The 26,960-nt window shown below is 41.1% G+C and overlaps 1 protein-coding gene across 1 annotated transcript in view; it reads right to left on the bottom strand.

The window, feature by feature from the left end:
• Positions 1–3,794: 3,794 nt before the first annotated feature.
• LOC131697824 (fibronectin type-III domain-containing protein 3A-like) overlaps positions 3,795–26,960 on the bottom strand; it is a 29,250-nt gene continuing 6,084 nt past the window's right edge. Inside the window, exons 2-26 of the mRNA XM_058989273.1 lie at positions 23,632–23,761; positions 19,462–19,537; positions 18,379–18,455; positions 17,000–17,225; positions 16,514–16,792; positions 16,037–16,095; positions 15,462–15,619; positions 15,320–15,379; positions 14,720–14,858; positions 14,403–14,456; positions 13,971–14,092; positions 13,429–13,603; positions 13,245–13,331; positions 12,659–12,797; positions 12,050–12,118; positions 11,411–11,529; positions 10,682–10,787; positions 9,531–9,706; positions 8,981–9,094; positions 8,723–8,872; positions 8,124–8,407; positions 7,294–7,506; positions 6,640–6,806; positions 5,670–5,791; positions 3,795–5,307 (exon numbers count right to left, since the gene is read on the bottom strand). Coding sequence (XP_058845256.1) covers positions 4,984–5,307; positions 5,670–5,791; positions 6,640–6,806; positions 7,294–7,506; positions 8,124–8,407; positions 8,723–8,872; positions 8,981–9,094; positions 9,531–9,706; positions 10,682–10,787; positions 11,411–11,529; positions 12,050–12,118; positions 12,659–12,797; positions 13,245–13,331; positions 13,429–13,603; positions 13,971–14,092; positions 14,403–14,456; positions 14,720–14,858; positions 15,320–15,379; positions 15,462–15,619; positions 16,037–16,095; positions 16,514–16,792; positions 17,000–17,225; positions 18,379–18,455; positions 19,462–19,537; positions 23,632–23,742 — 3,606 coding nt within the window. The 5' untranslated portion in view covers positions 23,743–23,761 and the 3' untranslated portion in view covers positions 3,795–4,983. The remainder of the gene's footprint in view (positions 5,308–5,669; positions 5,792–6,639; positions 6,807–7,293; positions 7,507–8,123; positions 8,408–8,722; positions 8,873–8,980; positions 9,095–9,530; positions 9,707–10,681; positions 10,788–11,410; positions 11,530–12,049; positions 12,119–12,658; positions 12,798–13,244; positions 13,332–13,428; positions 13,604–13,970; positions 14,093–14,402; positions 14,457–14,719; positions 14,859–15,319; positions 15,380–15,461; positions 15,620–16,036; positions 16,096–16,513; positions 16,793–16,999; positions 17,226–18,378; positions 18,456–19,461; positions 19,538–23,631; positions 23,762–26,960) is intronic.

The following is a 26,960-nucleotide window of genomic DNA, read 5'->3' on the forward strand; positions in this document are numbered from 1 at the left end:
TGCACTTGCTTATGTATAGTGTGTAATCTTTGTATTTTTGTGCGCATGGAAAGTTCTGGATTGACAATTAAAGATTCTCCAGGTTTCTCCACGTCTCAAGCCTGCCTGCTCAAGGAGTGAGGGAGTACTTCAGGACCATGCCCATTTTTTGGGACTGCCTAGAACAGTGTCCAGTGCCAATTACGCAAGATGTGTGATTGAGCACTAAGTCTTAAACCAGCCATCCCACTGAGCTAAGGCCTCTGGCGGTGAAAGGCTGGTGCACTGCTCAAGCTTACAATGTTTGACTACATAGAAATACCAAAACAAGGATTTATTTCAGAGCTAAACACTTGGAGTGCTACAAGCCTGCTGTGTTTGGCGAACATCCAAATCACCAGAGCCCTATACCACACATTAAAATAAAATCAGCTGCTGTTTTTCTATAAATATTATTTGAAAAAAATGAACAGCTTCAGTTCAAAGAACCCTCTTTTAAGGTAACCCAATTAAACTGATCATTTGAGTAACTTCAAAACGAAGGGTGGACCCTTTCAGTTGCAAACACAAAGCAATAACAGGGTCGTTAAAGGCATTTCAATGTGTTTTTTGTAAACTATTCATGCGAGAGCAGAGTGAGACAGCGTACTGAATCTGTGTGTTTGTGTGTCCACATGTATGTGTATGTACAGTAGCGGTATGTTGTACACAAAGTAACAAACATAGTAAAGCCATCTTTGGAATGAGACTTTGCCCCTAATGTAGCTCTTTACAGTCCAACATCAAACAATTCAGGCCTAAAAAGGATGGATATGTAAACATGTTCTAAATACAATAAAGACACAGCTGCATAAAAACATTATTTTCCCTCTCAAGTTCACTGCATAAAGCGCTCACTAAATTGGATCTATTAATCTGATTTGCTACAAGTATAACCATACATTCACACAAACATATCAAAGCCTTCTTAGCTGAAATAAATAGAATACAAATTGAGGCATAAAAAACAAGTGATTAAATTTACTTAAGCTGGGACGACATAAAACGGTCTTAAATGAAAGCTGATGCAACTCAAACTGAAGTCAGAACAAGTATTGTGTATACTAATGCATTACCTTGCATTCCACAACCACAGCCCTGCTCTCACACTGACTGGTTCCAGTTTCACTTCAATGAACACCCAGGCCACAGCAAGCTGGCACTGTATCTGAGATTAGTAACACACTTCTTCTCGCATAACGAATTTGATTTACAAAAAAATAAAGCAAAGGTAGTGATAATATGCAGGCCTGTATAACACTTTGTAAAATATAAAACTAAATATTTAAAACCAGCAATGACCAACAAAATTGTTACAGAGCAACAAAACAACCAAAAAACATATACTTTGATGTACAGTATGAAGATTTATTTGGCCCAAATATTTGGTATTTTATAGTTTAGTTTTCATTTGACAGGTTGGTTGGTTTTGTTACTTAAAACTTTTTTTTAACTTCAGCTAACTGCCAAATACAAGCTGCATATCAGTAGTTTGTTGGGGAGATTTGTGTTTTAGGTCTAATTCAGCACCTGCAGTCTGGCACGGAGGCTTTAATTAAAATAACAGAGACTAGAAAAACAAAAGCTGTTTAATTCCAGTTAAATAAAATATCTGATGTGACACCACCTTACTGTGAGAACACACAGTCTATAGACTAGGGTTTACGGGCTTAAAGGTTCCTAAACATTTTAGACCGGTACAACTTTTCACTTGTTTTCATCAATTTCCCTAAATGATATCCATATATATTCTTGGCGCCTAAATTTAAACCTCCTCAATTTCTACATTTAAGATGTCTGCATTCATGAGCAAAAGATAATACAGACTGTCAGAATTTCATCTTAGCCTCCATAGTCAATGAATAAAAAATAAAGAGATGAAATTCTGACATAATCTTTAAGTTTGCATTCATAAATGCGGACATCCAAAATTATATAGTTTCTAAATTTCCCTTATAGAAAACTGAACAAAGTTTTTTTCCCCCACATTTTTTAAAGTATGTGCAAGCCATTATATGAAGTAATACATGCAGTGTGTTAGAAAACGTCAACATACAGTTTAATTATTTTTATTTAGAATAGCGTTTCACCTTATAATTAGCAAGAAATCAATTAACATTAAAGTGTGCAAAACAACTGCTGAATTTCTTGAAGATCTATAATCCCATCTATTCTGTAAAAACACTACAGATATATTGATACGTATGTTACTGACTAAAATAAACCGCTGCAAAAACGGAACTTAAATACTGGGGTCCCCGAGTGGCTCATCCAGTTAAAGCGCTGCTACTGGGAGCGCAGGGTGAGTCACACAGCTTGGACGGTGCCCATTTGCGTTCAGGCTGTGCAGAGGCCGAACTTGCTGGGGACTCCCAAGGGGGCATCACGTTAAGAACATAAGAACATAACGTTGGCACCGACGGTCCTAGGGTGGGGGATGAGAAACCGGCAGGGATTGCTTCTCCTCATCATGCAACAGCGAACCCAAATTGCCAGGCACCGAGCACATTCAGAGTGGATAAGAAGCAGGGTTGATCTCTGTTCCCCCGGGATCGGTAGCCCGCCCACCACTGCTCTGGATTGCTCAGCATAAAAGTGATTCTGGATTTAAGCTTGTGAGATCGGAGGACGCTCACACGCCCTAAGAACATTTGTGCTGTGTGGGGACTTCGCTGCGGTGAGGAGAAAAAACAAAGTGGACATTCCAAATTGGGAGTAAATAGAAAATAATTGGTCACTCTAAATTAATATATATATATTTTAGATAGATAGATATATAATACTGTTTTATTCTTATACTCTATTAGTGTTTCTTTCATTTCAGATTCCTCCAAGTATTAGCTGGAGCATATCCATTTGGCTCGCTGAGTGATGGATGTGGAAAAGAGCTTATATGTGGACAAAGCTACTTTAAACACATCTAAGTAAAAGTCTGGGGGATATTATTCTCCATTAGGGAGAACTGTGGTGGGGTACAATTGACTAAATCACATGATCCAAAAGAGAGCTCACTTTTTCTTCAGTGCGTTTTTTTTTTTTTCTTCCTAAGACCATATCTTCAATGTATATGGGATTTCTTTAGATGTTTTAAAATACACTCTTTCAGTGATATAAAGAAAAAAACTGCAAGTACTGAAACCAAAATACAAGACTACCCAGCTTTGCTTCAGTACACTGGCAGCTGGAGCAGTTTAGCCACAAGAGAATGAGAGACCTCAGGACACTTGCCTCTTTGTTATACACACACTCTCTTTCATGTTCTTTCTTTGAACAGTACACAAAAATAACACATTTGAAGACCTTTCAACAGCTTTGTTTTAAAACATATCCCCTGGGTATTCCAGGATAGAAATATATGTTACTTATTTAACTAAAATAAAATAAAAAGCCAAGAGAGAATACTAGTAACCCAGTTAATCTTATTATATATAGCAGGTTCACTGACTCAAGCAAAGACCAAAGATAAAAGATTCTTATGATGATGCAGTGGAATGTAAAGAACTTATCACTAATATCACCATATTTCAATTTGGCAGCTTGGCTTATTGATTCTATTGTAGCTATACTGGGATAACATGAGAAAGAAACAGAAGTGAACTGCTGGAGCTTAAGATAACAGTTATAAAATAGATTTAACTATCTAGGGTAAGGACTATATTTATATATATATATATATATATATATATATATATATATATATATATATATATATATATATATATATAAAATTTAAAACAAAGAAACAAAACCAACATTTTTTACGTTGCTCAGTTTGAGCCAAATAGTGAAACATTTATAACAAATGCATTTTGATATATACTGTGTGTACACACATATACATACATATATATATATATATATATATATATATATATATTATACACACACACACACACACACACACACACACACAGTCATCTAGTTCTCCCAAAGACAGTTATATACCAGTTATATATACTTAAAAAAACTAAACAAATCTGTGCTTCACCAGAAAGCGCTGATTTTCATTTTGAGCACAGAAATGTACCAATACACTTTACTGTAGAAATGCTGACAGAGAAAATGACCTGAAAGGAGAATGTTTTTATCCTTGTATTGAGGAATATGTGTAAATTGAGTGTATCAAAACTTTGGCACCCTCTCCTAGATTCCTCCTCTAGTTTCTTTTACAAGAAAACAGGGATTCACAGCCACTATGTTAGATCTAAAGCATTATAAGAAATCTTACCTCTATGTAAAAAAACAAACATACACTTTAGATAACTACTGTATCCTACAAGCATCCACAAGAAGGTTCAATGAAGGGCTGTTCCAGTTCTCCCTGCCGAACACCACTGGTACACATTCACCAGAATGAAGCTCTCTGGTGACCTTGCTCAGGTCTGCAGACTTTCCCATAGGCTCTCATTACTGTTGTGTATTTTTGGCTATCCCAAAACATTTTTAAAAAAGGCAGCTTTTTTGCTTGCCCAAGAATAGCTTAAAACACAATCCACTGGTCCTGGGATGGGGAGGGGGAAGGAGTACCCTTTAAGATTCATATGAGAGAGAGAGAGAGAGAGAGAGAGAGAGAGAGAGAGAGAGAGAGAGAGAGAGAGAGAGAGAGAGAGAGAGAGAGAGAGAGAGAGAGAGAGAGAGAGAGAGAGAGAGAGAGAGAGAGAGAGAGAGAGAGAGAGAGAGAGAGAGAGAGAGAGAGAGAGAGAGAGAGAGAGAGAGAGAGAGAGAGAGAGAGAGAGAGCGCGAGAGAGAGAGAGAGAATAGTAAGAATAGTAATAGTAATAATATTATTAAAAATCACATGGGTTCTGCAGACCCTCTTTATGTTAGACAGCAGCAGCAGAAAAAGGAAAAACTGGCATTTCCAACTGTCCCTTGAACTTGAGAAATCCCCAAAAAACTGACAGCAGGCTGGGGTACGATGGAAAATCCCCCACTCCTCCTGCAACAGTTCCTCCTCCTGCTGGTCTACTTGATAACAAAGTACTGGATGACAACAGCGAAAAGGATGGCCACCACTGCAAAGCCCACTAAGAGGAGCAGGGTTAATTGTTCGTCGGTCATGGTGCTCCCTCGGACTACAGCCTGCTCCCCCCCTGCTGGTCCCGTAGCCCCCAGGGGGTCCTGCTCCTGCCGCTGGACTGCGAAGGCTACGCTGGGGCTGTACGGTCCCCACAGCTCCTGGGTTACTCCACTGTCCTGGTACTGCCGGCCTGCACACACACGGAAGCGGTACTCACAGCTCGGCTGAACATTTCTGAAGAGGAATGACGTCTCTGGTCCCTTATACACCTGCACAGAGAGTGTTTGTCACTAAGAGATACCCACCCCACGAGTGGGAGGAGCCCCACTGTCTAATACAAGCCACCTGATCCAAAGAAATTTCACACTGCTGTATCACATCAATATCAGGGTCTACTATATATTTTATGTAATAAAAGGACAAACTCTCTAATTGCAACTGCAAAAGAAAAAACATTAAGAAACATCCAGTACGATCAGTGATAACAGAGACCAGACATTTTTACAATGGTTATGGGTAACATTAGTATTGGAATGTGTTAGTATTAAACTGTTTTAACTTGTCTCTTGCCTCTGTTTTCGTTGCTGCATGTAGTCTTTACTCTGTGATTTTATAACAGTGACGGACGTACCTGATCTATGTCTTTCCCGCTGAGGAGGTGGAGCGTGTAAACAACGGAGTCTCCTCTCATTGGCTGAAGGGGCTCCCAGGAGACCTCACAGAGGTTATCGTCCCGCTGCTGAACTTTGGGAGCTAGGAAAATAAATAAATTGTAATTGAACATGAAAAACAAACTGTGGAATATATGCAAGGCTGTGCCTGTCACAGGCCAGTCAAGCAACTGTTGATGAGCTCAGTGAGAAAGAGCTCATGCCTGATTGACGCAGCCGATGAAAACAAGATCCTGGAAATGGCCTGTCGATATGGACCTGCTTAATATCTGGGGCCATCTGGAGTGTAGCCAGCAGAGGGGGAGGTGCGGGAGGTGAGAGAACTGTATTCTCAAGAAAACATATTTAGAAAGTTGACTCTGTCAACTTTCTAAATATGTTTTCTTGAGAATACAGTTCTCTCAGCTTGGAAGTTTTATATAATCTTTATAATAAATCATTATATTAAATCACATTTTCAAAGTTTCATTTATTACAGGGAAGTGTGGTTACCACATTCTACCTCAGGACCTTTGTGTTAACCTGTATTAAGCATGAATACCATTATTATTATTATTATTATTATTATTATTAAATTACATAAAATATGATCAGCATTTTAAAAATATAGGCAAGTGAATACATTTGTTTATTTTAATATAACCCAGTTATATCAATCCACTAAATGCCATTAGTCCTCATTTGAGGACAGACTACTTTATGATTTTTGTAGGAGCATTTAATAACGTTCTCTCAACACATATACTTATTTTGATTTTATTTCTTAGCAGAAATCAAATACTTATAGCATGTATTCCAGGGTTCCCTTGACAAGGACTTCTGCCTGAAACTTGTTGGATTTCGTGTGCACGTAATTGAGTTGCAGCACATCACTGTGTAAAGGGTCTGGCCGGTGTTGTGTTGTACTCTACATAAAAAGCAGTCCCTCACCTTTGAGCTGGGCAGGAGGGGATTTGGTGGTGGTGAAGGTGTAAACGTGAGAGAAGGGGCCCTCCCCAGCATCGTTGTGTGCTTGGATCCGGAAGTGAAAGGCAGTGGACTCGCTAAGCCGTTGGACCTTGTAGGTGTGGCAGGGGCCGCTGTAAATGCAGACAAATCTACCAGAGGAGAGAGGCCCACACCAATTAGAGCTGTATTAGTTACAGACACCCAGGTATCTTTGCTTCAAAAGGCGCTTGGATCACACAGTAGAGCTTTAGCTAGAATTGCTAGGCTCTGGTCAATAAGACGATAATGCAAAAACAAAAGCAAACAAACCAAATAAAAGCTGAACTGTGTTTTTGTTTTATGTTCACAAAGATTTGCCATGCTAGCAATTTTACCCCCGTTTGTCTACCCAGTTTGAAATGCTTAATTCGAATGTTGCCTCCCTACAGCAACCTGTCTACTGAAAACCTGTCTACTATACGAAAGAAAACAAACAGCTGCTGACTAATATTCCAAACCATCTGTAGCCAATTTTTAAGTGTTACCCAAATTCCTTATTGTTTAATTGAACCTGAATTATTTCCAAGGGACCAGTTTTAAAACCTCACAAGAGTCCACGCAGGCTCCGTTTCTCTGCAGCCCTGCTTAGGCCTGTACCTGCCGTTCTTGTCCTCTATCTGCAGGCAGTACTGTGTTGAGCTGGTCAGTTGGTGCTTGCTGGGGCCCTCCCCCCATTTCAGTTTAAGGCTCTGGTGTCCGAAGACAGCACATTCCAGGTGTGGGGGCTCCGGAGGTAGTGGTCTTGTTTTGGTTTTGAGAGAGTGGCTAAAGGGTCCCGCACCCACCCCATTCACCGCCTGCACTCGGATCCTGGGAAACAGATAAAAAAAATAATAAACACTGAGCTTCATTTCAGGATTTTCTAGTCATTTTAGATCTCTCAAAAAATCTGTTCCTGTTCTTGGAGCTTGTTAATATTCTAGGATCCAAGTGATTGCATTCAAAGTGAAAACATAAATTTAGGTAAAAAAGTAATTCTATAAATAACATTCAAGGGAAATAAAATGTAAATGTGTATGTATATATATATATATATATATATATGTATATATATATATATATATATATATATATATATATATATATATATATATATATATATATATATATATATATATATATATATATATATATAACATTTGAAATTAAAAAAGGAAAAACTGCTGTGCACCAAAATAAAAATTAAATGTAATGTAGGTACACAAAAATGTGAATAATGGATACAAAGATAAAATATAATGAGGATGTTTCAGACTACAAGTCCTTCTTCAGCTGGATGGAAAAAGGTCTCAAGAATAACTGAACTGTAGTGTTAACAACTTGACCTGCCTAAGTTGCGCATAATATCAAGACATGAAATGACAATTTTAAATTGGAATTGTTAATAGCCAATTCCCCTGCTCTGTGCCCCAGTCTCCCCTCAGTACCTGTACATGGTGTCTGGCTGCAGGTTCTCCAGCACACAGCTGGTGCTCCTCCCCACAGACAGGGGCTGCCGTTCCCCGAAGTCGATATTGTAGCCGATGATGTCGGCGCCATGGCAACAGGGTTCCTGCCACTGGACTGCAAGGCAGGTGGAGAGGGAGGGGAGGGGAGCAGGCAGAGAGTCTTCCTCCAAGACTTCTAGAACTGATACTGCTGCCGGGACTGCTGCTGGGGTTGTTACCATGGCAACCTCTCCGAAAAGCCCCGCCCCTGCAATATTCAACGCCTGGAAAAGAAATGATAAAAACAAAGTCTATTCATCCAGCGACAACTAAATCTTTGTTTCGCAGCCGAGCAATGCCTGTGGACTTGTTACAGCCAATTACTGTTCCTTTAAAAAAGTAGTGCAACTCCAGGAACCTTTGATAGTTATATTACAATGTTCTTAAAGGGAAAGCATAATCTGAATTGTCCACAACCCACTATGAGGAGGTCAAGTGCTCAGCCCCTCAGGTCACAAACCAAGGAGCTCTGCTTTAACCACCACAGAAAACAGTGTTGCCAAGAAGTCAGCTGCTTCAGCTTCTATTGGTATCCCTACCTGCACCCTGCAGTAGTATACTGTTGATGGAACAAGGCCTTTGACTTCGTAGGAAGGAGCAGGTCCAGAGTATACCAGCTGCATGCAGCCCTTCGTGCCTCCCCACTCCAGCCTGTACTCACTGACCTCTGCACCATTACAGGCGGGACTCTGAAACAGTCAGGGAGTTACAAACAGCAAGTAGTGAGAATGCTGTATACAGGATGGGGCATTTGTGTTTGTCAAGACTGGTCAATTCAAGATACCAGAAGCTCTTACCTCCCAGCTCACTAGCACACACGTGGCTGCCCGGACTGACAGCTGTGGGGCCCCACACTGTTCAGGTGACCCTGGTGCTGTGGAGGCCTCCCAAGAGTCAGAGAAAGGGCCGTACTGAAAAACAAACAACCAGCTTTACACTTTTAAAAGGGAATTTGATTTTACGTTCCAGTGAATTTAGGTAAAATGTTAAAAGGTACCATGTGTCTTGGTATTTTTTTTTTTTAACACGTATAAAATTAATAGTTTCATAGGCCAGGAATCTATGATAAAAGATTGGAATCTATTGGTGAAAATTCAAGTCAGTTATTGTGTACACCCTGTAGAGTGTGACGTGGTTCCACCATTTTGAATCTGCTAATGTTTTTAATAGTGTTTTAAGCCAGTAGCTGAAAAATGTCTTCCTGAATGATAGGTAGACATTTTATAAACATTAAATATAAACTATGCTTCAAGACGGAATAATGCAATTAATAAATAAATAAAATCTAGATCCTAGCATTTTAATTTGGGTTCGGATCTCTGTCTCTGAATGTAGGGAGTTCCTCACCCCAGCCTGGTTGGCAGCTTTCACCCAGAAGCAGTAGGTCTGGCCGGGCAGCAGGTTGCTGGCAGTGCAGTCCGTCTCGGGGCCCTGGTACAGCTGCCTGCGGCTGCCCTGGTCCGCCTCCGACATCTCCACGGTGTACTCTGTAACTGGAGCGCCCCCGTCCATAGCAGGGGCAGCTGCAGGACAAACACGCTTAGGACTACTGCACAAAATCCCTTTAAAAAACACACCCATTTTCTATTTAAACGATGCATATGTATGCAAAAAGGGTTCAGAATGCTAGACTGAGAAACAAACTACTCAAATGAATGTGTCTGAAATGTATTGCACAATTTTCTCACGCAACATAAATTAGGGCTTCTAGTTTTTTGGTTTTATTTTTTATCATATTTTAAGCCGATTAGCTTTCTTAATCAAACACTAATTACCAAAGGAAGTTGTTTCTTTTTACCCTTGTATCTTTGAGTTAACAAACAACGTGCATTGATCTCACCCGATTCTATTTGAACCTGCATTTCGTTCTGGCTCTGATTCAGTTTATTAATTTCCACTGCGTTATTTTCTAGTAGTGCATCGCTAATTTAAACAATCTGGTATTCAGTTAAGGCTTAACAACTTAATTAAGGTTTAAAGGGAGGAATAGAGGTAGAAAATAAGGAATCCCTAAACATAATGTATTAATAGTACAAATTAATTCATCATCAGTGAATTTTTTAATTAAAAAAGGAATCAAAAGCCAGAATTTCTATTTGGCGACAGTGAAGGGATAGAAATAGTACTCCCACTCCAACTGCTCTGAAATTGATGCCTTATTCCCACAACTGAGTTTCAGAATTCAATTCTATTGGATTCCACATTGATGAAGGCACTATCCGAAACATCTGTCATCTTGACAGGGGTCAATCTGACCTGCCATGGTATAAGCCAATAAGCCACACCTGGATTTTATTTGAGCATTTTACTACACAGGGGAATAACTTTGAATTGCATCAACCACCAATCATGGGATTAACCTAAAAAAAGTGAATGGCGCTAGCTGTGGGTTATCTTGATGGGGTACAAGTTGAATAAATCAGCCACTTAATTTCTTTTAAGTTTTACGCTATTATTGTAAGAAGATTTGGATGAACAAAATGTGTTGCTATTCTTACACCATCGTAGTGGAATCTCCCGGGGCTTGGCTCTCCCCGCCAAGTGTGGTGGTTGGCACGGTCCAGGAGGAACAGCAGCCGTCCGAACTGAGAGCACCTCTGAGACCTGAGGGGACAATGTACTCGAGTATGAAGGGCATGCAAATTCAGCCACTTATCTTTAGCCTGTCAGAACGTGTGACTATGGAAACAATGTGTTGAAATCGGCGGAGTTATCCACTGTTTCAGTACAGCTCGAGTTGTAATTAGGCCGACACTCACTCAAAATGCCATCAAGCTTCAACAGATCTTAGCAATTAATTCAACTTAACATTATATTTTGTTGTCTTTCAGTTACAGCAAAGTACTGCAGAAACATTTCTCTTGATTACTGCAAATTTGTTTTTTGGGAAGGAGGAGTATTCAGGGTATGAATAGCCACATAATTACACTGTAATACCTGGGTAATTACAGATTCCTACTCTTACAGGGTAACCATGGAAACTGTCTGGTGCGCAACATCCTGTCACCTGATGTAGTCTGCGCCAATTACATGGCGCAGACTACATCCACGTGTTCACACACTTATTCCACCAGTAGTTCCCATGTAAGAGTTGGTAGCTGAACAGTTATAATATGGTTATGCATTAACTGCAATCTAAAGTGCTACCTCTAATATTTCCCCGTGCATCTATGTGATGGGCCTCAGTATTTCAGTTGTGTTTCTCCAGCACCCCCTGCTCTAGGTACCTGGCTCTGCCCCCCACAGCTGATGCAGTAAACCCGCAGCCTGTACCAGCTCCCAGGGCTGAGATTATCACAAAGGTGTTCTCTTGCAGAGCCACTGTACGCCATGTCCCATTTACTGCCTGGAAAAAGAAATGAAAGATAAATCAGCACCCTCCACGACCAGAATACACCTCCTCTTATCAAAACTGCAGTGCATTCTTCTTGCACAACGCTTCATTGCATAGCCAGAAACGCAGCAGAAATCTCTCATCAGCACCAAGTACCTTTATACACTAGAGACTAGTGTCTGTAGTTTGAGAGTTTTATACTGAAATAAATGAAAATGGCAATCATGTATATATTAGTTTATTAGATTAGTTCGTAGATCATCTGCAAGTTGATTTATCTTCCTTATACACACTCACATATACACACACACACTCAATGTGTAGAAGCATGTCAAATTCATGTGTAAGCTACTCAATTTGCCACCTTCATTACACTGGAAATATCAATATGTCCCCGATTACAAACCACATGCCTGTCTGCTGTGAAGCATTTAAAGATTTTTCCTCCTGATCGATAGGAAACATAGATTTGGGCAAATCAACTACTCCGATTCCTTGAACCGCTAAATTGGATTTAAAAGTGCTTTCTTACCTTTCAAACTCTCTGACATTTCTAAAACATACTTCGTAACCTCTGCTCCTCCATTGTCCTTCGGGGGATCTGTAACAAAAGCAAATGATCAGAAGGGTTAGTTTCATTCATTTCAAATTTGTGTGATGATGCACATGTTATTTCTGTGCCTGCCTCTTAAATGCGATGTGGAGTTTGGTTAACTGGTCAAACTGGAATTTCACAGATAACTACTTTGCAAATTAAATTGTAGTGTTTTACCAGCAGGTGTCACAAGACTGAAGCTCATGTTTGAAGACTGCTATTATATATAGAGCACTTTGCTTCCATTGAGTTAAAGTCACAGATGTATTGCTGTACTATACGATTGCAGTAACAGCTGGAAGGGTGAAGAAGCAGCAAGAGGCAGGCTGAAGAGATAGAGAACTGTAGTATGTTACAAGTGAGCGATCAGTAAATGCAAATACATAACAACCCACTTTTCATCAAAACTGCCCTGGACATGGGCAAAAGCAGCAGCAAGCACTGACATACAAACAGGGAGCTGCTTCAAGTGCCTCTAAACAAAAAAAGGTCCACAACAACTTGATTCAATTTAGTATTTCACAACTAAAAGACTCAGGAACCTACCCCAGACAATCTTCATGCAGCGTGTGTGGCTCCTCCCCTTGATGCTGGGCTTACCCGGGGCCCCTGGTTTGTCAGGGCTGGTGCTGTACTCCACCACCTCACTGGGGCTGCTCCGGCCCTCTGTGTTGCAGGCGAAGACCTGTGAGGGGGTCAAGGATATCTCTTTGAGTCTCTAGGTCTTGGATCTAGAAAACCCAGAACCAAAGTTCTCCTTAGTGAATTCGGCCTGAAATCAGCATCTTAAGAGTCAAAAGTTAATAAATCAATCTTATGTAAGATTTAAAGTAGAATCCGTCACACTTTCACAACAAAGATCTGCTTCCATAGAAAACCTGTAGCAGCCAGAAGATACCAAAACGCACACATGACTATAAACTGCAATGTTAGGGGCTTTGAGACAAGAGGACACATCTAATGTAAAAGTATACATCTTCTTGTAAAAGTATATATCTTTAATGAATGTGCAAGCATTCTTATTATATTACCTAACCTAATAAACGTTGCTTCTTTGTTGCAGACTACAGGAAATAAAGAATGTATCTCTTGAGGTAAGTGTCCTATTAGCTGTGGGTGCAGGCTGACCTACCCTGAACTTGTAGGAGGTGCTTCTCTGGAGATTCTTTAAAGTGCATGACAGTTCCTCCCCATTGTGTTTTGGTTTGAAGCCATAGCCCTGCAAGAAACAAAAAGACAGAAAGCAGTGAGAACAGCATGTCAGACTTCTCAAAAGAAACAAAACATAGTTTCACGAATTAAGAATGAACACTCACCAAGCTCTCCTCCTCCATCTCCAGGATGTAGGTGAGGGTCTCCTCCCCCGAGGCCCCGCTGGGTGAGCTCCACTCCAGGGTCAGCCAGGTGACACCCACCCCTGCCAGCCGAGGGGGGGCCGGCGCTGGGGGGGAGCTGCCTGCGGTGTGGTATATCACCGCCTCACTGAAAGCACTGAGGAAGACACACACAACAGGGGCTTAGGGACCAGACTGCTTCATGAGATAATCAGTTTGCTGTTTAATACACCGTTCACCCCACATAGCTGCATATATAAAGCCCAACAACTGCCAGCAGTAAACCTAGAGACTTGAGTGAGAATTATTCATGCTGTAATAAGTACGATCAGAATTGTATTGCTCAAATTCTTGTCACATGGTCATTTCAACAACATTCCAGTTTCCTACACAAAAACTTCTATCCAGCAGGTGGTGCTGTTGTTCCACTCAACAGAGGGAACAGGGACTTGTACTACCATGTACTAATGCACAAGTTATGAGAAGGCTTGTTTACTGGGCAGCCATTAAAGACGAATACATACCTCATTCCAATATCATTTTCAGCAGCTATTCTAAAGGCATATTTTGTGGAAGGGGACAATCTGACGACTTTGTACTGTTTCACATGTCCATAGTAACATTCCTTAAAGACACTCTGTTTGCCCTAGTAAAAAAAAACAAACAAGAAAAACAAAAAGGAATGAAGAAAAAAAAATGAAAGGACAACAAGACAGACAGAATAGATAATCACATTGTCTTCCTGAAATTACTACTAATCAATCATCATTAGGCATTACTGAGGAATCATTACTGACCAAATCGATATTTCACCTGTTTTTGAATGTTTGTGACCACACACAAAACCATGTTTCAGCAACTCAACCGCTGCCCTATAATATGGTACTACGTATGACTAATTCTAAGCTTGTTATGCATTAGGGAGTGTATTCAGGTATAACAAAGGCCAGACATACCTCATCATATTCCAAAAGAAAGTTGGTGATTTTAGAGCCATTGTCATTTGGCGCCTGTAACAAACAGGAACACAATTCATACCAGAGATAGGTGCAGAATTTCACACAAACAAATATATACCACACATGCACAGGCATACCCTATTCTGCTTAATGTGCAATTTTAATGTAGTTTGTTATTCAGCAACAACCTTCCACACATGCAGAGCTAGTTCTTAGATTTACATTAGAAAGATTCCTTCTTTGCACAAGGAAAGATTAGTAAAACGATCTCATTACGTACAAGAACGTGGGCTCAAGTGGGATCTAACGGCTACCTTCCACTGCAGGGTGATGGAGTTCTTGGTCCTGTTGAGGAGTCTGGGAGGAGCAGGAGGGTCAGGCTCGCTGCACTCTGTTGTAAAGCTGGCTGCTTCTGAAACGGGACCTTTGACTGAGCTGCACGTCACAGACACCCTACATCAGAGAGAAGAAAAGGACTCCAGTCACACAAACAATAGTAACATCACAACAAAGCAGCACTCAAACACAGGAAGTCTTGAAGCGAATGTGTCAGAACACATGTATCTCTCAATTACGACTCATAGCTATACAGGAAGCTTAAATAAAAACAGCATTCAATATCTGCTCTGAAGAAACACAAATGCTGGACTGTTTTTAGTCATTTGGGGACTAAACAGCAATGGGGGATATCCACTTTGACTCACAGGAGGCAGTTTTTCATCACTAAAACGGGCTGCAGTGAAAGTTATCTTCACATGGCAACTCCCTACTAGATTTTAGCAATCCGAGACATACTTTCTCAGGCACTTCTGTTTTGTCCCAAAACGGCCCTGCACGAGTGACAAATCAAGAAAACAGCCGACGTACTGTGCAAGTGCTGTCCCTTCACCTTAGCACACCTCCAAAGAGCTTACCTGACGTGGTAGTCTGTGGCCGGCTTCAGATCAGGGAGTGTGAAGGTAGTTTCTTCTCCCCTGTATGAAAGAATTTGAAACTTAGTGGAGAAAGTGATCTTGAATAACTCGGTTATAACAACGGAATAAAACAAGCACTCACAGGTAGACAGATTTGAAGACACCGTTCCTGCCGTTGTTAGAGACAGCGATCTCGTAGCACAGGGAGGGGACAGTGTGGTCCCCGTTCTTCTCATCGTTCTGTAGGGTCAGGGGGAGACTCCAGGAGAGCACAGCCGACCTGGCCTGGATTTCAGAGACCTAGGAAACAGGCACATCAGCAGCCATGGCAGAATACACCGAGAGAAAAGACTGCAAAAAAAGCCACCTTCATTCTCATAGCTTCTCATTCCAATTCATGCATCTGTCTTGTTTCAAAACTAGAAAGAGACAGATGTTTTTGCAGCTAATCTTGTGGGTATGATTAGCCCAGTTGATAGATAATCCGGGAACACAAAACATTATAAACTAATCTGGACCTACTTCAGTGTGGGTGCTATGCTGGCAAGTGTACTTTTTAAAAATGTTTTTATACAGAACTGCTTTAATGCTCTTGCAACAAGGCATCCAACACTACCACAATACACATTTTCTTCAGGTTAGCAGGCATCAACCAGTGAGACAACGACCTCTGCACTTGTACTCTTAGTGGTTAATAATAAAACAGTCGGTACTCACTGTTGGTTTAGCAACATTGGACAGTAGCTCCAGGATCCTTTTCGTGTCTGTCTCTGAATCTGGGAATATGAGAGAAATATTTTTAGCTATATAACAAAACTCAGGCAGTATTACTGGAACTGGTTATAGTTGTGTCCCTCTCCTGGAGAGCTTTTAATTACATTCTGAAATTTCTCAACCCCCTACTTAATCCTGTAAATCAATGGTTTTAAAAGGCAGCCTACAATCACTATTACACACAGGTCCACTGCTCAATTTAAATCTTCAACACCAGGGGGAGCTGCATTTATTTACACTGATGATAAAGGGTTAAGTTTTTTTTTTTTTTTTTTGCAAACCCCTTCCGATAGATATTATATATATATATATATATATATATATATATATATATATATATATATATATGGAAGGGGTTCCTAATTTACTGTCCAACCCTACTGCTCAAGGATTCCTGTCCCAGCTCTGCTCTCCCGTCACCTGCGGTCTGGCCCTCGGCAGGGGGGGTGCTTCTCATCCTCCCGGCGTGTTTGGGCTTGATGGGTCCCGTGGGCATGGCAGACATCAGGTGCCCCTTCCCGTAGCCGTTCTGCACCCCGGGGGAGTAGCTCCTGTGGGGGGATGGGGGCGGGCTGTTCAGCTTGTTGTTGGGGACCCCCCCCAGCTGTCGGTCTTTCAGCCTCTTGCGCAGGTGCTCCTGCATCTTCATGGTCCTTTCGTCCCGGTGGATCAGACTGTTCCTACCGTGGGCCAGCGCTTCTGCACACAGAGAAGCAAGTTACCATAAGATTAAAACCCTTTTAGATTTGTTCGTTTTTAACATGCCTGTTCTTTCTTACCTGTATTGTCAATAATTATCATTATGATTTTCATTATCATCTTTTATTTCTACTGCTACTTATTCGAGATCCTGGCTTATCGTAACACAATCTGATAAATCCTGCTCATGCTGGTGCTAGGTCTCACCCTGCTCTGTGTAGATGTGTGGTGGGGGGTGCTGGTGGATGAAGTGGGGTGGGAGCTCTCCACTCCCTTGCACAGGGGGGTAGACGTGGTGGTGGTGGTGGTGCAGCATGGCGGGGTGGTGGTGCATGTAGTGTGGAACGTGGGGTGGAGGGGGAGCCATTGACGGGTGGAATTCCGCTGAGTGGGGCAACACAACCACCTTCCGGACGCCATTCTCTTCAACCACCTGCAGGGGGCAACAGGAACCACATTTAGAATCACAAAATATTCCATCAGGTTTTTTCCATAGAAAATATTTGGCGGATCGTGTGTTTTTCGACCATCCTTATTCGGGGAATAACAATGGTACTATGAATGTTCATGGTGTAGCTCCTATATAAACATAACAAAAATTATGAATTTAGAAAAAAAAAAGTCAGCTCCAAGCAACCATTGTTTGTAAGTATCTGATCCAGAAAACATCAAACCGCATCTCTCCAGTAAGTGCTGACTGAATGGAGGTAAAGATGATCTCTGACCTAGATACAAGCAAGCCCACAGGCTGCCCAAACCAATGGTGGATTAGAATGCTACATTTTTTCTCCCTCATTCAGTGCAAAAGCATTGTTGTGCTTCTGGCAATTAAAATGAGCTCTTTGTGTTCTGTGAAGTCACAGCAAGGTGGATTTCCAGACTGCGCTCAGCTGGTTCTCTTGTTTATTTTGGGTCAGGACGAAAAGCATTCCTACTGGGCCACGCAGGACTGTGACGACTGTCTATTCTCGCCATCAATGGTGGACTGACTGCACCACTCTGGAGCCCTGGGGTTACGGTGGGTATTATTGGGTTCACACAACCCTAACTGGTTCTTGCAGCCTCGACTCGCAGTACCCTTTCATTAGCCCCCCTAGTGTGGCTCTGTTAGTCAAGGATGACTGAGCTCTGTCAATGCCCTGGCCTGCTTCACTTGTTTTGACTCAGAAATGTCTCTCAAAACAAGCTTGCGCTGTGAGAGCGAGGAAGCTCGAGAGCAGGAAGCAAACAGTAAAGTGCTGCACTTCCACTGCACAACCTGGTCTGATCTTTACAAAAGTGATCATGACATGTACTTAATGTACCTCATGCTAAAGAAGGTTTTGATTTATTATAATCAAATGATATAACACAATTACCATTTGGAAAATGGGCATTTGCATTGTGTTTCCGGTGTAATATAATTTGTAACCTCTGTAATATGATTTGCAAGTAATGTCAGGCGTGTATTTATTTGGTTCTGCACAAGCTGCAGTATGGCAACATTAAGTATAAAAGCTTGCAAAATCACATGTACATATTCTGAAAGCACAGCTGGAGTGATACTAAGCCGGTGGTTCCTCTTCATTGTGACGCTAAGCACACACCTGTGACATGTAGCCAGGAGGCACGAAGATAGGCGGCATTGAGCCATTCGGTGACATCATAGGCACGTGAGCAGGACCTGCAAAGGAAATGAAAGATGTATTTAGCTTACTTGTCATTTCAAATTAATAAAAATTACCCAGCCCTAAACAGCTTTTGAAGGATTTTACAGCTTATTTCTTCATACTGCAGACAGGTGAAAAGAAGTTTTTTTCTTTCAAGTTTTAGAACAGCAGTAAATAAATGAAACCTAGAAAAATAACCCCAAATAAAAATAAAAATGCAATTCAAAGATGTCAAGTTTACACAGCAAATGAAAAGAAGTTAGTGTCTTATTTATTTAAGTTTTATAATTATCTTGCATTGTCATCTCAATACATATTACACCATTGTACATTAAAAACCAATAAAGATTTTTTTAAAAAAATTGAAATAACAGATTTATATTCAGCAGCAGAAAAACGGTCCCTTTCAACATCTGACGTGAGTTTCTGACTAAATTGGAAGAGGCCACTATTGTGGGTGGCACTATTGTATACAGTGTCTCATCAGGGTTTAATGAGTTATGAGCTTAAAAGACATCAAGGCAACACAATAAACAGATCTGCACGTCCCAGAGGGCCTGCTCTCCAGTGTAAGCATCACGGTAATTAAAGTACAGTGCGGCGGCCTGCTGTTATGTGATTAACTTTTTGCCTTTGTTTTTTTGGTCTGGCAAAGAATGGTTGAAACCGACTGCAGTTAAATGAACCGAGGCAACTTCTTTTCATTAAATCATTAGCTGGACGTACTGATTTCCAAACTCCAATGTTCTTAGAAAATATGCTGGTGGTAACAGAAATAAAAACAATGCATGGTGCGCAGGTGAGGTACAGAGCAAGCCAGGCACACTCTGAACGTGGACAGACTGCTGCGCTGATGGAATGGGCATCAACGCTCAGAAAATTCCAAAGATGACTGGCTCCTGGTAACTTTCCCCGAGGCCTCAGCACCAGAAGAGATGAAGGCAATCAATCCCTTTATTAGCATGGCTGAACAGAATACAATGTTATCTAAACCTGTATTACAATGGCAAACCGCATTACCTTGAATGCACTGGATGTGTCCATCTTCTGTCCGAATGGTAAATGTTTCTCCAGGGTTTACCTGCACCAGGATTACCTGCGCATTAAAATTAAAACAAAAAGAAAAAAAAAAAGAAACCAATTTAAGCTTAATTAGCTTAAGCATCTAACTTTAATACAGGCACTAAATGGATTTACCATTCTCAACTTCACAAGATCAAATGCCAGTCAAGTCCTGAACGAAGGTCTCACGTTGTAGGTACCTGTGCTATTTACTGGTATTACAAACCACTTAAGTCTGTCTTACACACACTTTTCTCCCTCTCTCTCACACACACACACACACACTGACTGGGTATCCATTTACTCTGCCATATGTAGCCAAAGCAGACTACACCCATCCCCCACCCCACCCCCACCCATACCCTAAATCAACCCAGACCTGAGTTTGGCAAACACTGCTTCCTGAGAAATGTACACTAGCTTTGACACAAGCAAACACGGCCAGAGCCACTGAACTGGAGACAGCACAAGAAAGGGGTGTGGTACTCTGCTTTTCTTTTAAAGATACTACCCACAAAAGGAAAAATTAGGAAAGAAAACAAAAATGCTAAAATAAAACTGTAAAAGTCTCCTTGGCATCATCCTTTGCATAGAACACACATTTGAAAGTAAAACAAATAAATAAACTTTCTGAGAAAGACCTTCTATGTTGAGTGTAGTCTCATCATATGATGCCACTTTGCAGAGTCAAAACATTTAGCAGTGTTCTTCTACAGTAAGATATACACATATGCTGTGTAATAAAATAGGTCTTAGTCTGGACTACTGTCTTGCCTGTGCTGGGATGTGTCCACACTGGAGGCTTACTTGCATTTACTAATTCACTGGCATTTCATCTCTGGAGGGCAGTATTTGAATCACTACAGAACCACCACATGATTCAGAGAAAGTGACTGCTTGAGCCCAAGATTGATTGTCGGGAAGTGTTCATGTCAGGATTAAGGGACTTGCAGAGCTGTGGGCTCCGAGCCTGCAGTGCCATTGTCCCTCCTCTTTCATTACCATCAAATAAATAGTGTGTGACCGTTTCATAAAAAGGTCGCCAAACAGCGTATGTACAGACTTGGAGATGCAGCTGCAAGTAGTATGAGAATGCAAGAGCACAGTATGCGTGGAATGCTAGGAAAGTAAATTAGGAACAGACTAAAGGCATGTGTGGAATGCGAGAGCCGGCCCTTAAAGCCATGAACATCCCTTGGTCTGGGCAGGTCAGCAAGGGATTAAAGTAGAGTGCCTGCTGGGAGGTCTGCTGCTGCTTGTATCTGGTGCTCTGCAAGCGCACAACCCCCCCTCCCCTTCACACACACACACACACACACATACACACTGGACTAGCATTTCAGAGCAGCAGTCAGCTTGACAGGAATTGTATCTGAAAACAGACATTTGAGCCTCCCCAAACATCTGCACATCTGGTATACTAACCATAACACTACAATCAAACATGAGTTTTGGGGAAATTACTTTTCCAGCATTCCAGGGTTCAACTAGTTTTCATCTACATTTTTTGACTCCCCCCACCCCGGGCCAATTGACAATGAATACGCCATTGAAAGCAATTGCTTCAGCACAAGCGGATTTCTGACTCATTAGGGTTAGTAGGAAGAGCAGAGATTGCTTTCGAGGTACAAATAGCCTTTTGATAAAACCCACATGGGTAAACTCAGCCCCCCCCCCCTCCTAAAACAGTGGTACATCCCCGTCTCTTCCAATTTAGCTCAAGCAGAGCCTGTCTGTATGTGTTATCACCCTAGCAACCTGATAAACACACAAAAGCATGAGCACAAAAGACATTGACGTGGTTTTCCATTTAACCCAGGGAACCCACATAGAAGCTGAGAATCTCTGGACTTTTTGTTTAATTAGGGCCCAGCCATAATGGAGAGATCTGCTTCTTTACACACAGAACCCCAAGACTCCAGAGCAGGGCTAACAGATGCCCCGTACAATAAATTAACATTTGGGGGTGGAGGTGGAGGGGTGGGCGATATATTCATATATTTCTAAGGTGTATTTTAAAAGGATATAGAAAACCCTGTTGCGTTTACATTAAACACATTACTTTAACTTGCATGTATTGTGTCAATATATTCTTCCACAAAATCTGACTGCTTTCATTTTTATTCACACGTCATGAATCATAATAAAAATCAGCTGGTGAGTAAAGCAAAAACATTCTCAACTTTCACTTGAGAGCGTTCGACTTGGTGTACCTGCTAGCTCCTCCAACTTCAATGCTCGGATTTAAAGGAATCACTCTTGCAGGAACAAAAAAAAACTGCAGCAGACAACATGGGACAAGCAAAGCCAAGGCGCTCCTTGTAAACACTGGAGGGGGGTTCTGTAATGCTATAAGCTTCCAAAAGTCCCAGACGAACTCTGGGGGGGGGGGGGGGGGGGGGGTTGGGTGGCTACTAGAGATAACAAACTCCCTGTGCTTCAACAACACACACAGGATTTAAATCCACACCACAGTGGGGAAGATAAGGTATTGAAAATGCTGGCGATTTAGTTCTACAGAAGCAGGAAAGGAAAGAGAATGGTTAAATTATACAGTGGTAGGTATGCACCCTCATCACCATCAGGAAGGTTCACCTCTCCAAAACAACAATATCTGTGGTTGCCAGGCGATTACCCCCCTCCCTGCCACCAACAAAAGTTTGTCAGCTTTATATTATTTATACAGAATACTGGAAGAGGATGTTTTATTTATAGCATGTGGTGGGGATACAGCTGTGTTAATGGGGGGTTATTTTGCAGGGTTTATTTATTTATTTTTTTGCAGGGGATAGATAGTTTAAAGTGTTCACCTACACGCAGGTGTCATTTAACATTTTTTCAATGCAGTAAAAATCAGTTTCCCTTGAGGGGCCCTGGAGCTACAAGCGGCTGCACAGTTAGAAAAAACAAGACAGGAGAAACCTAGAGCTAGTTGTTTTAAGACAGCAGAGCGCAGGCAGGAACACGCAACAGGGCGGACAGAACTTGCCAGGGGGATGGGGGGGGGGAGCAAGACAAGAGCCAGCGGGTTTAATAGGTCAACACAGCTGCCATGGACATCTCATCTCTCTCTTTCCCCCGGAAGTTTACACATCCAGTCCTTTCTTCTTCCCCCACCCCCCTTCCCTCTCATTTTACTGGAAGTGTTGCTGGCATTCTGGAAAGCTGTCAGGAATGCAGACAATGAACTCTTGAGTGGAAGCAGAGGCGAGAGAGCAGTCCCAGAGCACTAAATCAGCCTCAGTTCCTTCCCAACTGGAGTAGCACGGCCCAAGCGAGGCAGCAGTTGGTCTACATCTGGTTTTAGAAAAGTGAAATCCCATTTATTAAAAAAGAAAAACAATGGCTATACAAAATACTGTACACATACCAGGTTCTACTGTGAGCTTGATTAGCCACAGTGTATAAGTAACAAGCTCAGGTGTGTCTTAACTCATAGTAGACCAGGAAACTGCTATGCAATGGGAGTCTTATTTCCTGCTAATTATATATATATATATATATATATATATATATATATATATATATATAATTTTAAATTCCTATTTTAAAATGTACATGATTTATTGTGAGTGTAAGGTTGAAATGTGCCATACAGTAATCCCCAGAGCACCAATATTTAAGAAGCTTAAAAAGCTTAATGTTTATGAACTATTGTGCTGTCATCAGTTAAACTGGTTTTTGAATGTCATGACTTTTCCTTTCTATTTATTTATAGTTTCTTTTTTTTAAAAAAAAAAGAAAAAGACTTTAGCCATGATCTTGTGTTGTGGAATATAACACCTTTCATGACACAACACATTCATCAAATTCAATGGAAGAAGAGGGGCCACAACACAGCAAAGGTTCAAACCCACTGCAGTACACAGTACTGTAAAGCAAGTTATTCTGTTTGAAGAAGAAACAAGGAGGCATTCAAAACAGCAGCCCCTGCTTGTTTAGCAGTTTACCGCCATACCCTGAAGTGATTCACGGAGACTAAACGTGGCGAATTGTGATCACAGTTAAATCTCAATAGCAATTGTTTAGAGTGACAATACAAGTACTGAAATATATTCATAAGGTATTAAGAAAATGAACTCTCCAAGCAATGGAACAACCTGCCCCCGGCCCCAGCCTCCTGCTCACCTGCTGTACGCTGTCCCCGTTGATCATGTGAGGCAGCAGAGGCACTTCATTCAACAGAGCTGTAGCTTCCAGGGAAGGAGGCTGCTCAGCCATCATGACTGGAATGTTCATTCATTGACAGCACTGTCCCCTACAAATAAGAGAGAGACAAACAGTCAGTTTCAATGTCTTACCATTCATCTGCCTGCTCGAACCACTGCTTCCAGTGCCTGGGGGAGCACAAGTTTGCAAGGTCTAACAAACATTAAGTAACGTTGCCAGTTTATATATAAACATTTTTTTTTTGTAAGTAAGACTGTGGATGCACATTAGCTAGATTTCTACTAAAAGCAGTCATGTATAATAAAATAAACACTGCGCTGAGTTTTCTTGGAAAGTAAACCTTCAAGAAAAAGTCCTGATTTCCTAGAAAACAACCTAAACTGTACTGATTGGTTTAGACAGATACCACCAAAAATACAGTTGCATTCACATGTGTTTTACACCTCTGCTGAAGATTAATGGACACCTTTCAACCCAGCAGGCGCCGAACTCTCCCCTAAGGGGATATCATCTGTCTTCAAGTCTACAGTATTTAGTATGTGGATCATTCCAGGGACCAAATTCTGGGGCGACGTTTCCTCAATTTGTCGTGGATGACATATAAACCACATGTGCTTGATAAAATGGTTCGGTGAAGAGCTGTGCATAATGTGCCTGAAGTTCGCAAAGACAAAACGGTTTTCTCCTTGTGGTGTATGACCAAGAGAGACAAATTGTTTCAAGGGCTTTGTACATTAAAATATATATATATATATATATATATATATATATATATATATATATATATATATATATATATATATATATATATATATATATATATATATATTATATATATATATATATATATATATATATATATATATATATTACATATTTAGATATATATAATTAGATTCAAGGGTCAAGCAATCCCCCTTGGTCCACCTGAGCTGGAATGATAAATTTGTGTGTTAAATGTTTTTGTGCTAACACTGCATGCCTCAATATCTACAATAAAAGTTGAAAATTACTCTCACATCACACTACTGTAGCAGGAATACATGTGATGATAAATAGACATCAAGAAAATAATAATTCAGACATGAGGTCCAATGGATTTTCTAAATGAAAATTAAATACTGTAAGCCAATAAATGAAAAACCTCCTCCTCCTTAACTTAAACTGGTATCAAACCATGCAGAGCTTTTAACAAGCAAACCACACATACAACATCTGCCCAGGCTGCCAAGTTTATGACCTCTGCACACGGCTCTGCAATACAACAGCTGTTTCTGCTGCAGTGGTTTTAAAATGGGGAAAGAGGTTGATAAGAAACTCAGTAGTACTTGAGTACAGGATCTAGATTGTACAGAACCTCTGACTAATCCAGTCTCCACTGAAGTCTGCTCTGTTCTCTGTGGGTTTTCCATATGGCCAAAATTTCCACATTAGCCAAAGATGACTATCCAGGATACGGGATGTTTGTCATAAAAAAAAAAATTAAAAAAATTAAAAAAAATCTGAGGGCGAGTCCTGCAATACAGGAGCTGCCCTGTCCTTATTAATAATCAGCAAGGAATGAATTACGGTTTGTTTGAACGGCCCCACAGCTTAGTACACTGTGGAGCTAGTGTAGCATTTGGCTGTAGTACAAAAAAAAAAAAAAAAAACACAGGAGGATATTCTTGTAACGGTAAACTTCAAGATACACGTACACATTTTGTGTGACATACGGACAGACAGACCAACAGGGTGCCTCCATACTTACTATCAGTAACTTTGTTCATTTCTTTTTATCCCAGATAACTTACTCAGGAGGTCCCCAGGATTTCTTTTACAGAACTTCGGGACCTCCTGTAAAATTTCAAATTCAAGCGTCCTGTCAGTGTTAAGTTAGGAGGAAGCACCTTAGAAAATGGTCCGCTTGAGCTGAAGAGCCACGAGGCAAGAGAACATTCTTACCCATTTAAATGATACTCTGATAATACCAAATTGAAACTCAAAAATACTTTACTTTTTGTTCTGAAAGAGTTTCAGTCAAATTAAAGATGTCCAAACTCAAGCACAACAAGTCATAAAAAAAGGTAGGAAAATGGATTTTGAAACCTTAGAGACAATGATAACAATAACAATGTCACCGGCAACAATTCCCAGCACATCGGCTTTTAATAACCACAGGTGCTACTTGTCTAAAACAAAGCCTGGAGCGTATGTGTAAAAATATGAAAGGGATATCCCATGATGCTATCTTCTGAGGGTAAAGCATGCAGGTTTTTATAGGTACTGACGCATAGCCTTAAGGAATAGGACACACACAATTAGCAGTCTACAAAGACTTGTGGTGTTACTGTAGTTCACTGCATTCCACATCTGTACCTGATAACTGCATTCCTGTGAAACTTCTACGCAAACAGACTTGATCAAGAATAACTTTGAGTCCCTATCACATGAATTAAAATAGATCACTTTGCTAATAATTCACAACTAAATGAAAGACTATGGGCGTTCAGTTTTCTTAGTCAAATAAGTAACATCTACTGTATACAGTAACTAGCTAGCCTACACCTAGGTGTTCCTGCTACGGGATGACATATTCCTTTGAGGCCAGACCTGGCTACATCAGGTACGACATAGCAAACCAGGCCAGAATAATCGTCCGCGGCCAGCCAGGGCCGATATGGCCAGCAGTGGAGACACCCTTTTATAGGGGCGGGGCCGACAGTGGAAACGGGGTACTATACTGAATCTCTACTGAGATTCCTGGGAACAGGCCCCGCTTTGTGTTGAGATCAGCTATAACAACTCATCATACAGCTGTGACTTCCTGGCTTTGCTGCCACAGACTGTGCCAAAAAAGCAGGCAGCTGTGCCCTGACAGATTGAGCTACAGTAACTATTCCCACCCCTCCATCCACAAAACACACAGCAGGTACACCAACAGCAACATGAGTACAGCACACACATGCATACAGACAAACCCTGGAGCACAACACACTTCCACGTGCAAAATGGTCCGTCCAGATGTTACTGGATATGCGACGCTTACACAAATGCACTTAACTTGAAAAGCAAGCAGCACACACGCACATAGCACTCAGAGCCAAAAAAAAACTTTCATCACCATCACAAACTTTCATCACAGCTGTAAGCATTCTCTCCATCTGATTTTAATAAAGCTGCCTTCTCCATCCACCCACAGTCAACACGCTAGTCGGTAAACAGGATGTATGTTCAAGTGGGCATTCGTCTAGGAACACAGAACAGCTCACTGCACTGTATCTGCAAGTTGTGTTCCTACACAAAAC

Source organism: Acipenser ruthenus, chromosome 16 (genome assembly GCF_902713425.1).
Source record: "Acipenser ruthenus chromosome 16, fAciRut3.2 maternal haplotype, whole genome shotgun sequence".
In the NCBI taxonomy this organism is placed as follows: domain Eukaryota; kingdom Metazoa; phylum Chordata; class Actinopteri; order Acipenseriformes; family Acipenseridae; genus Acipenser; species Acipenser ruthenus.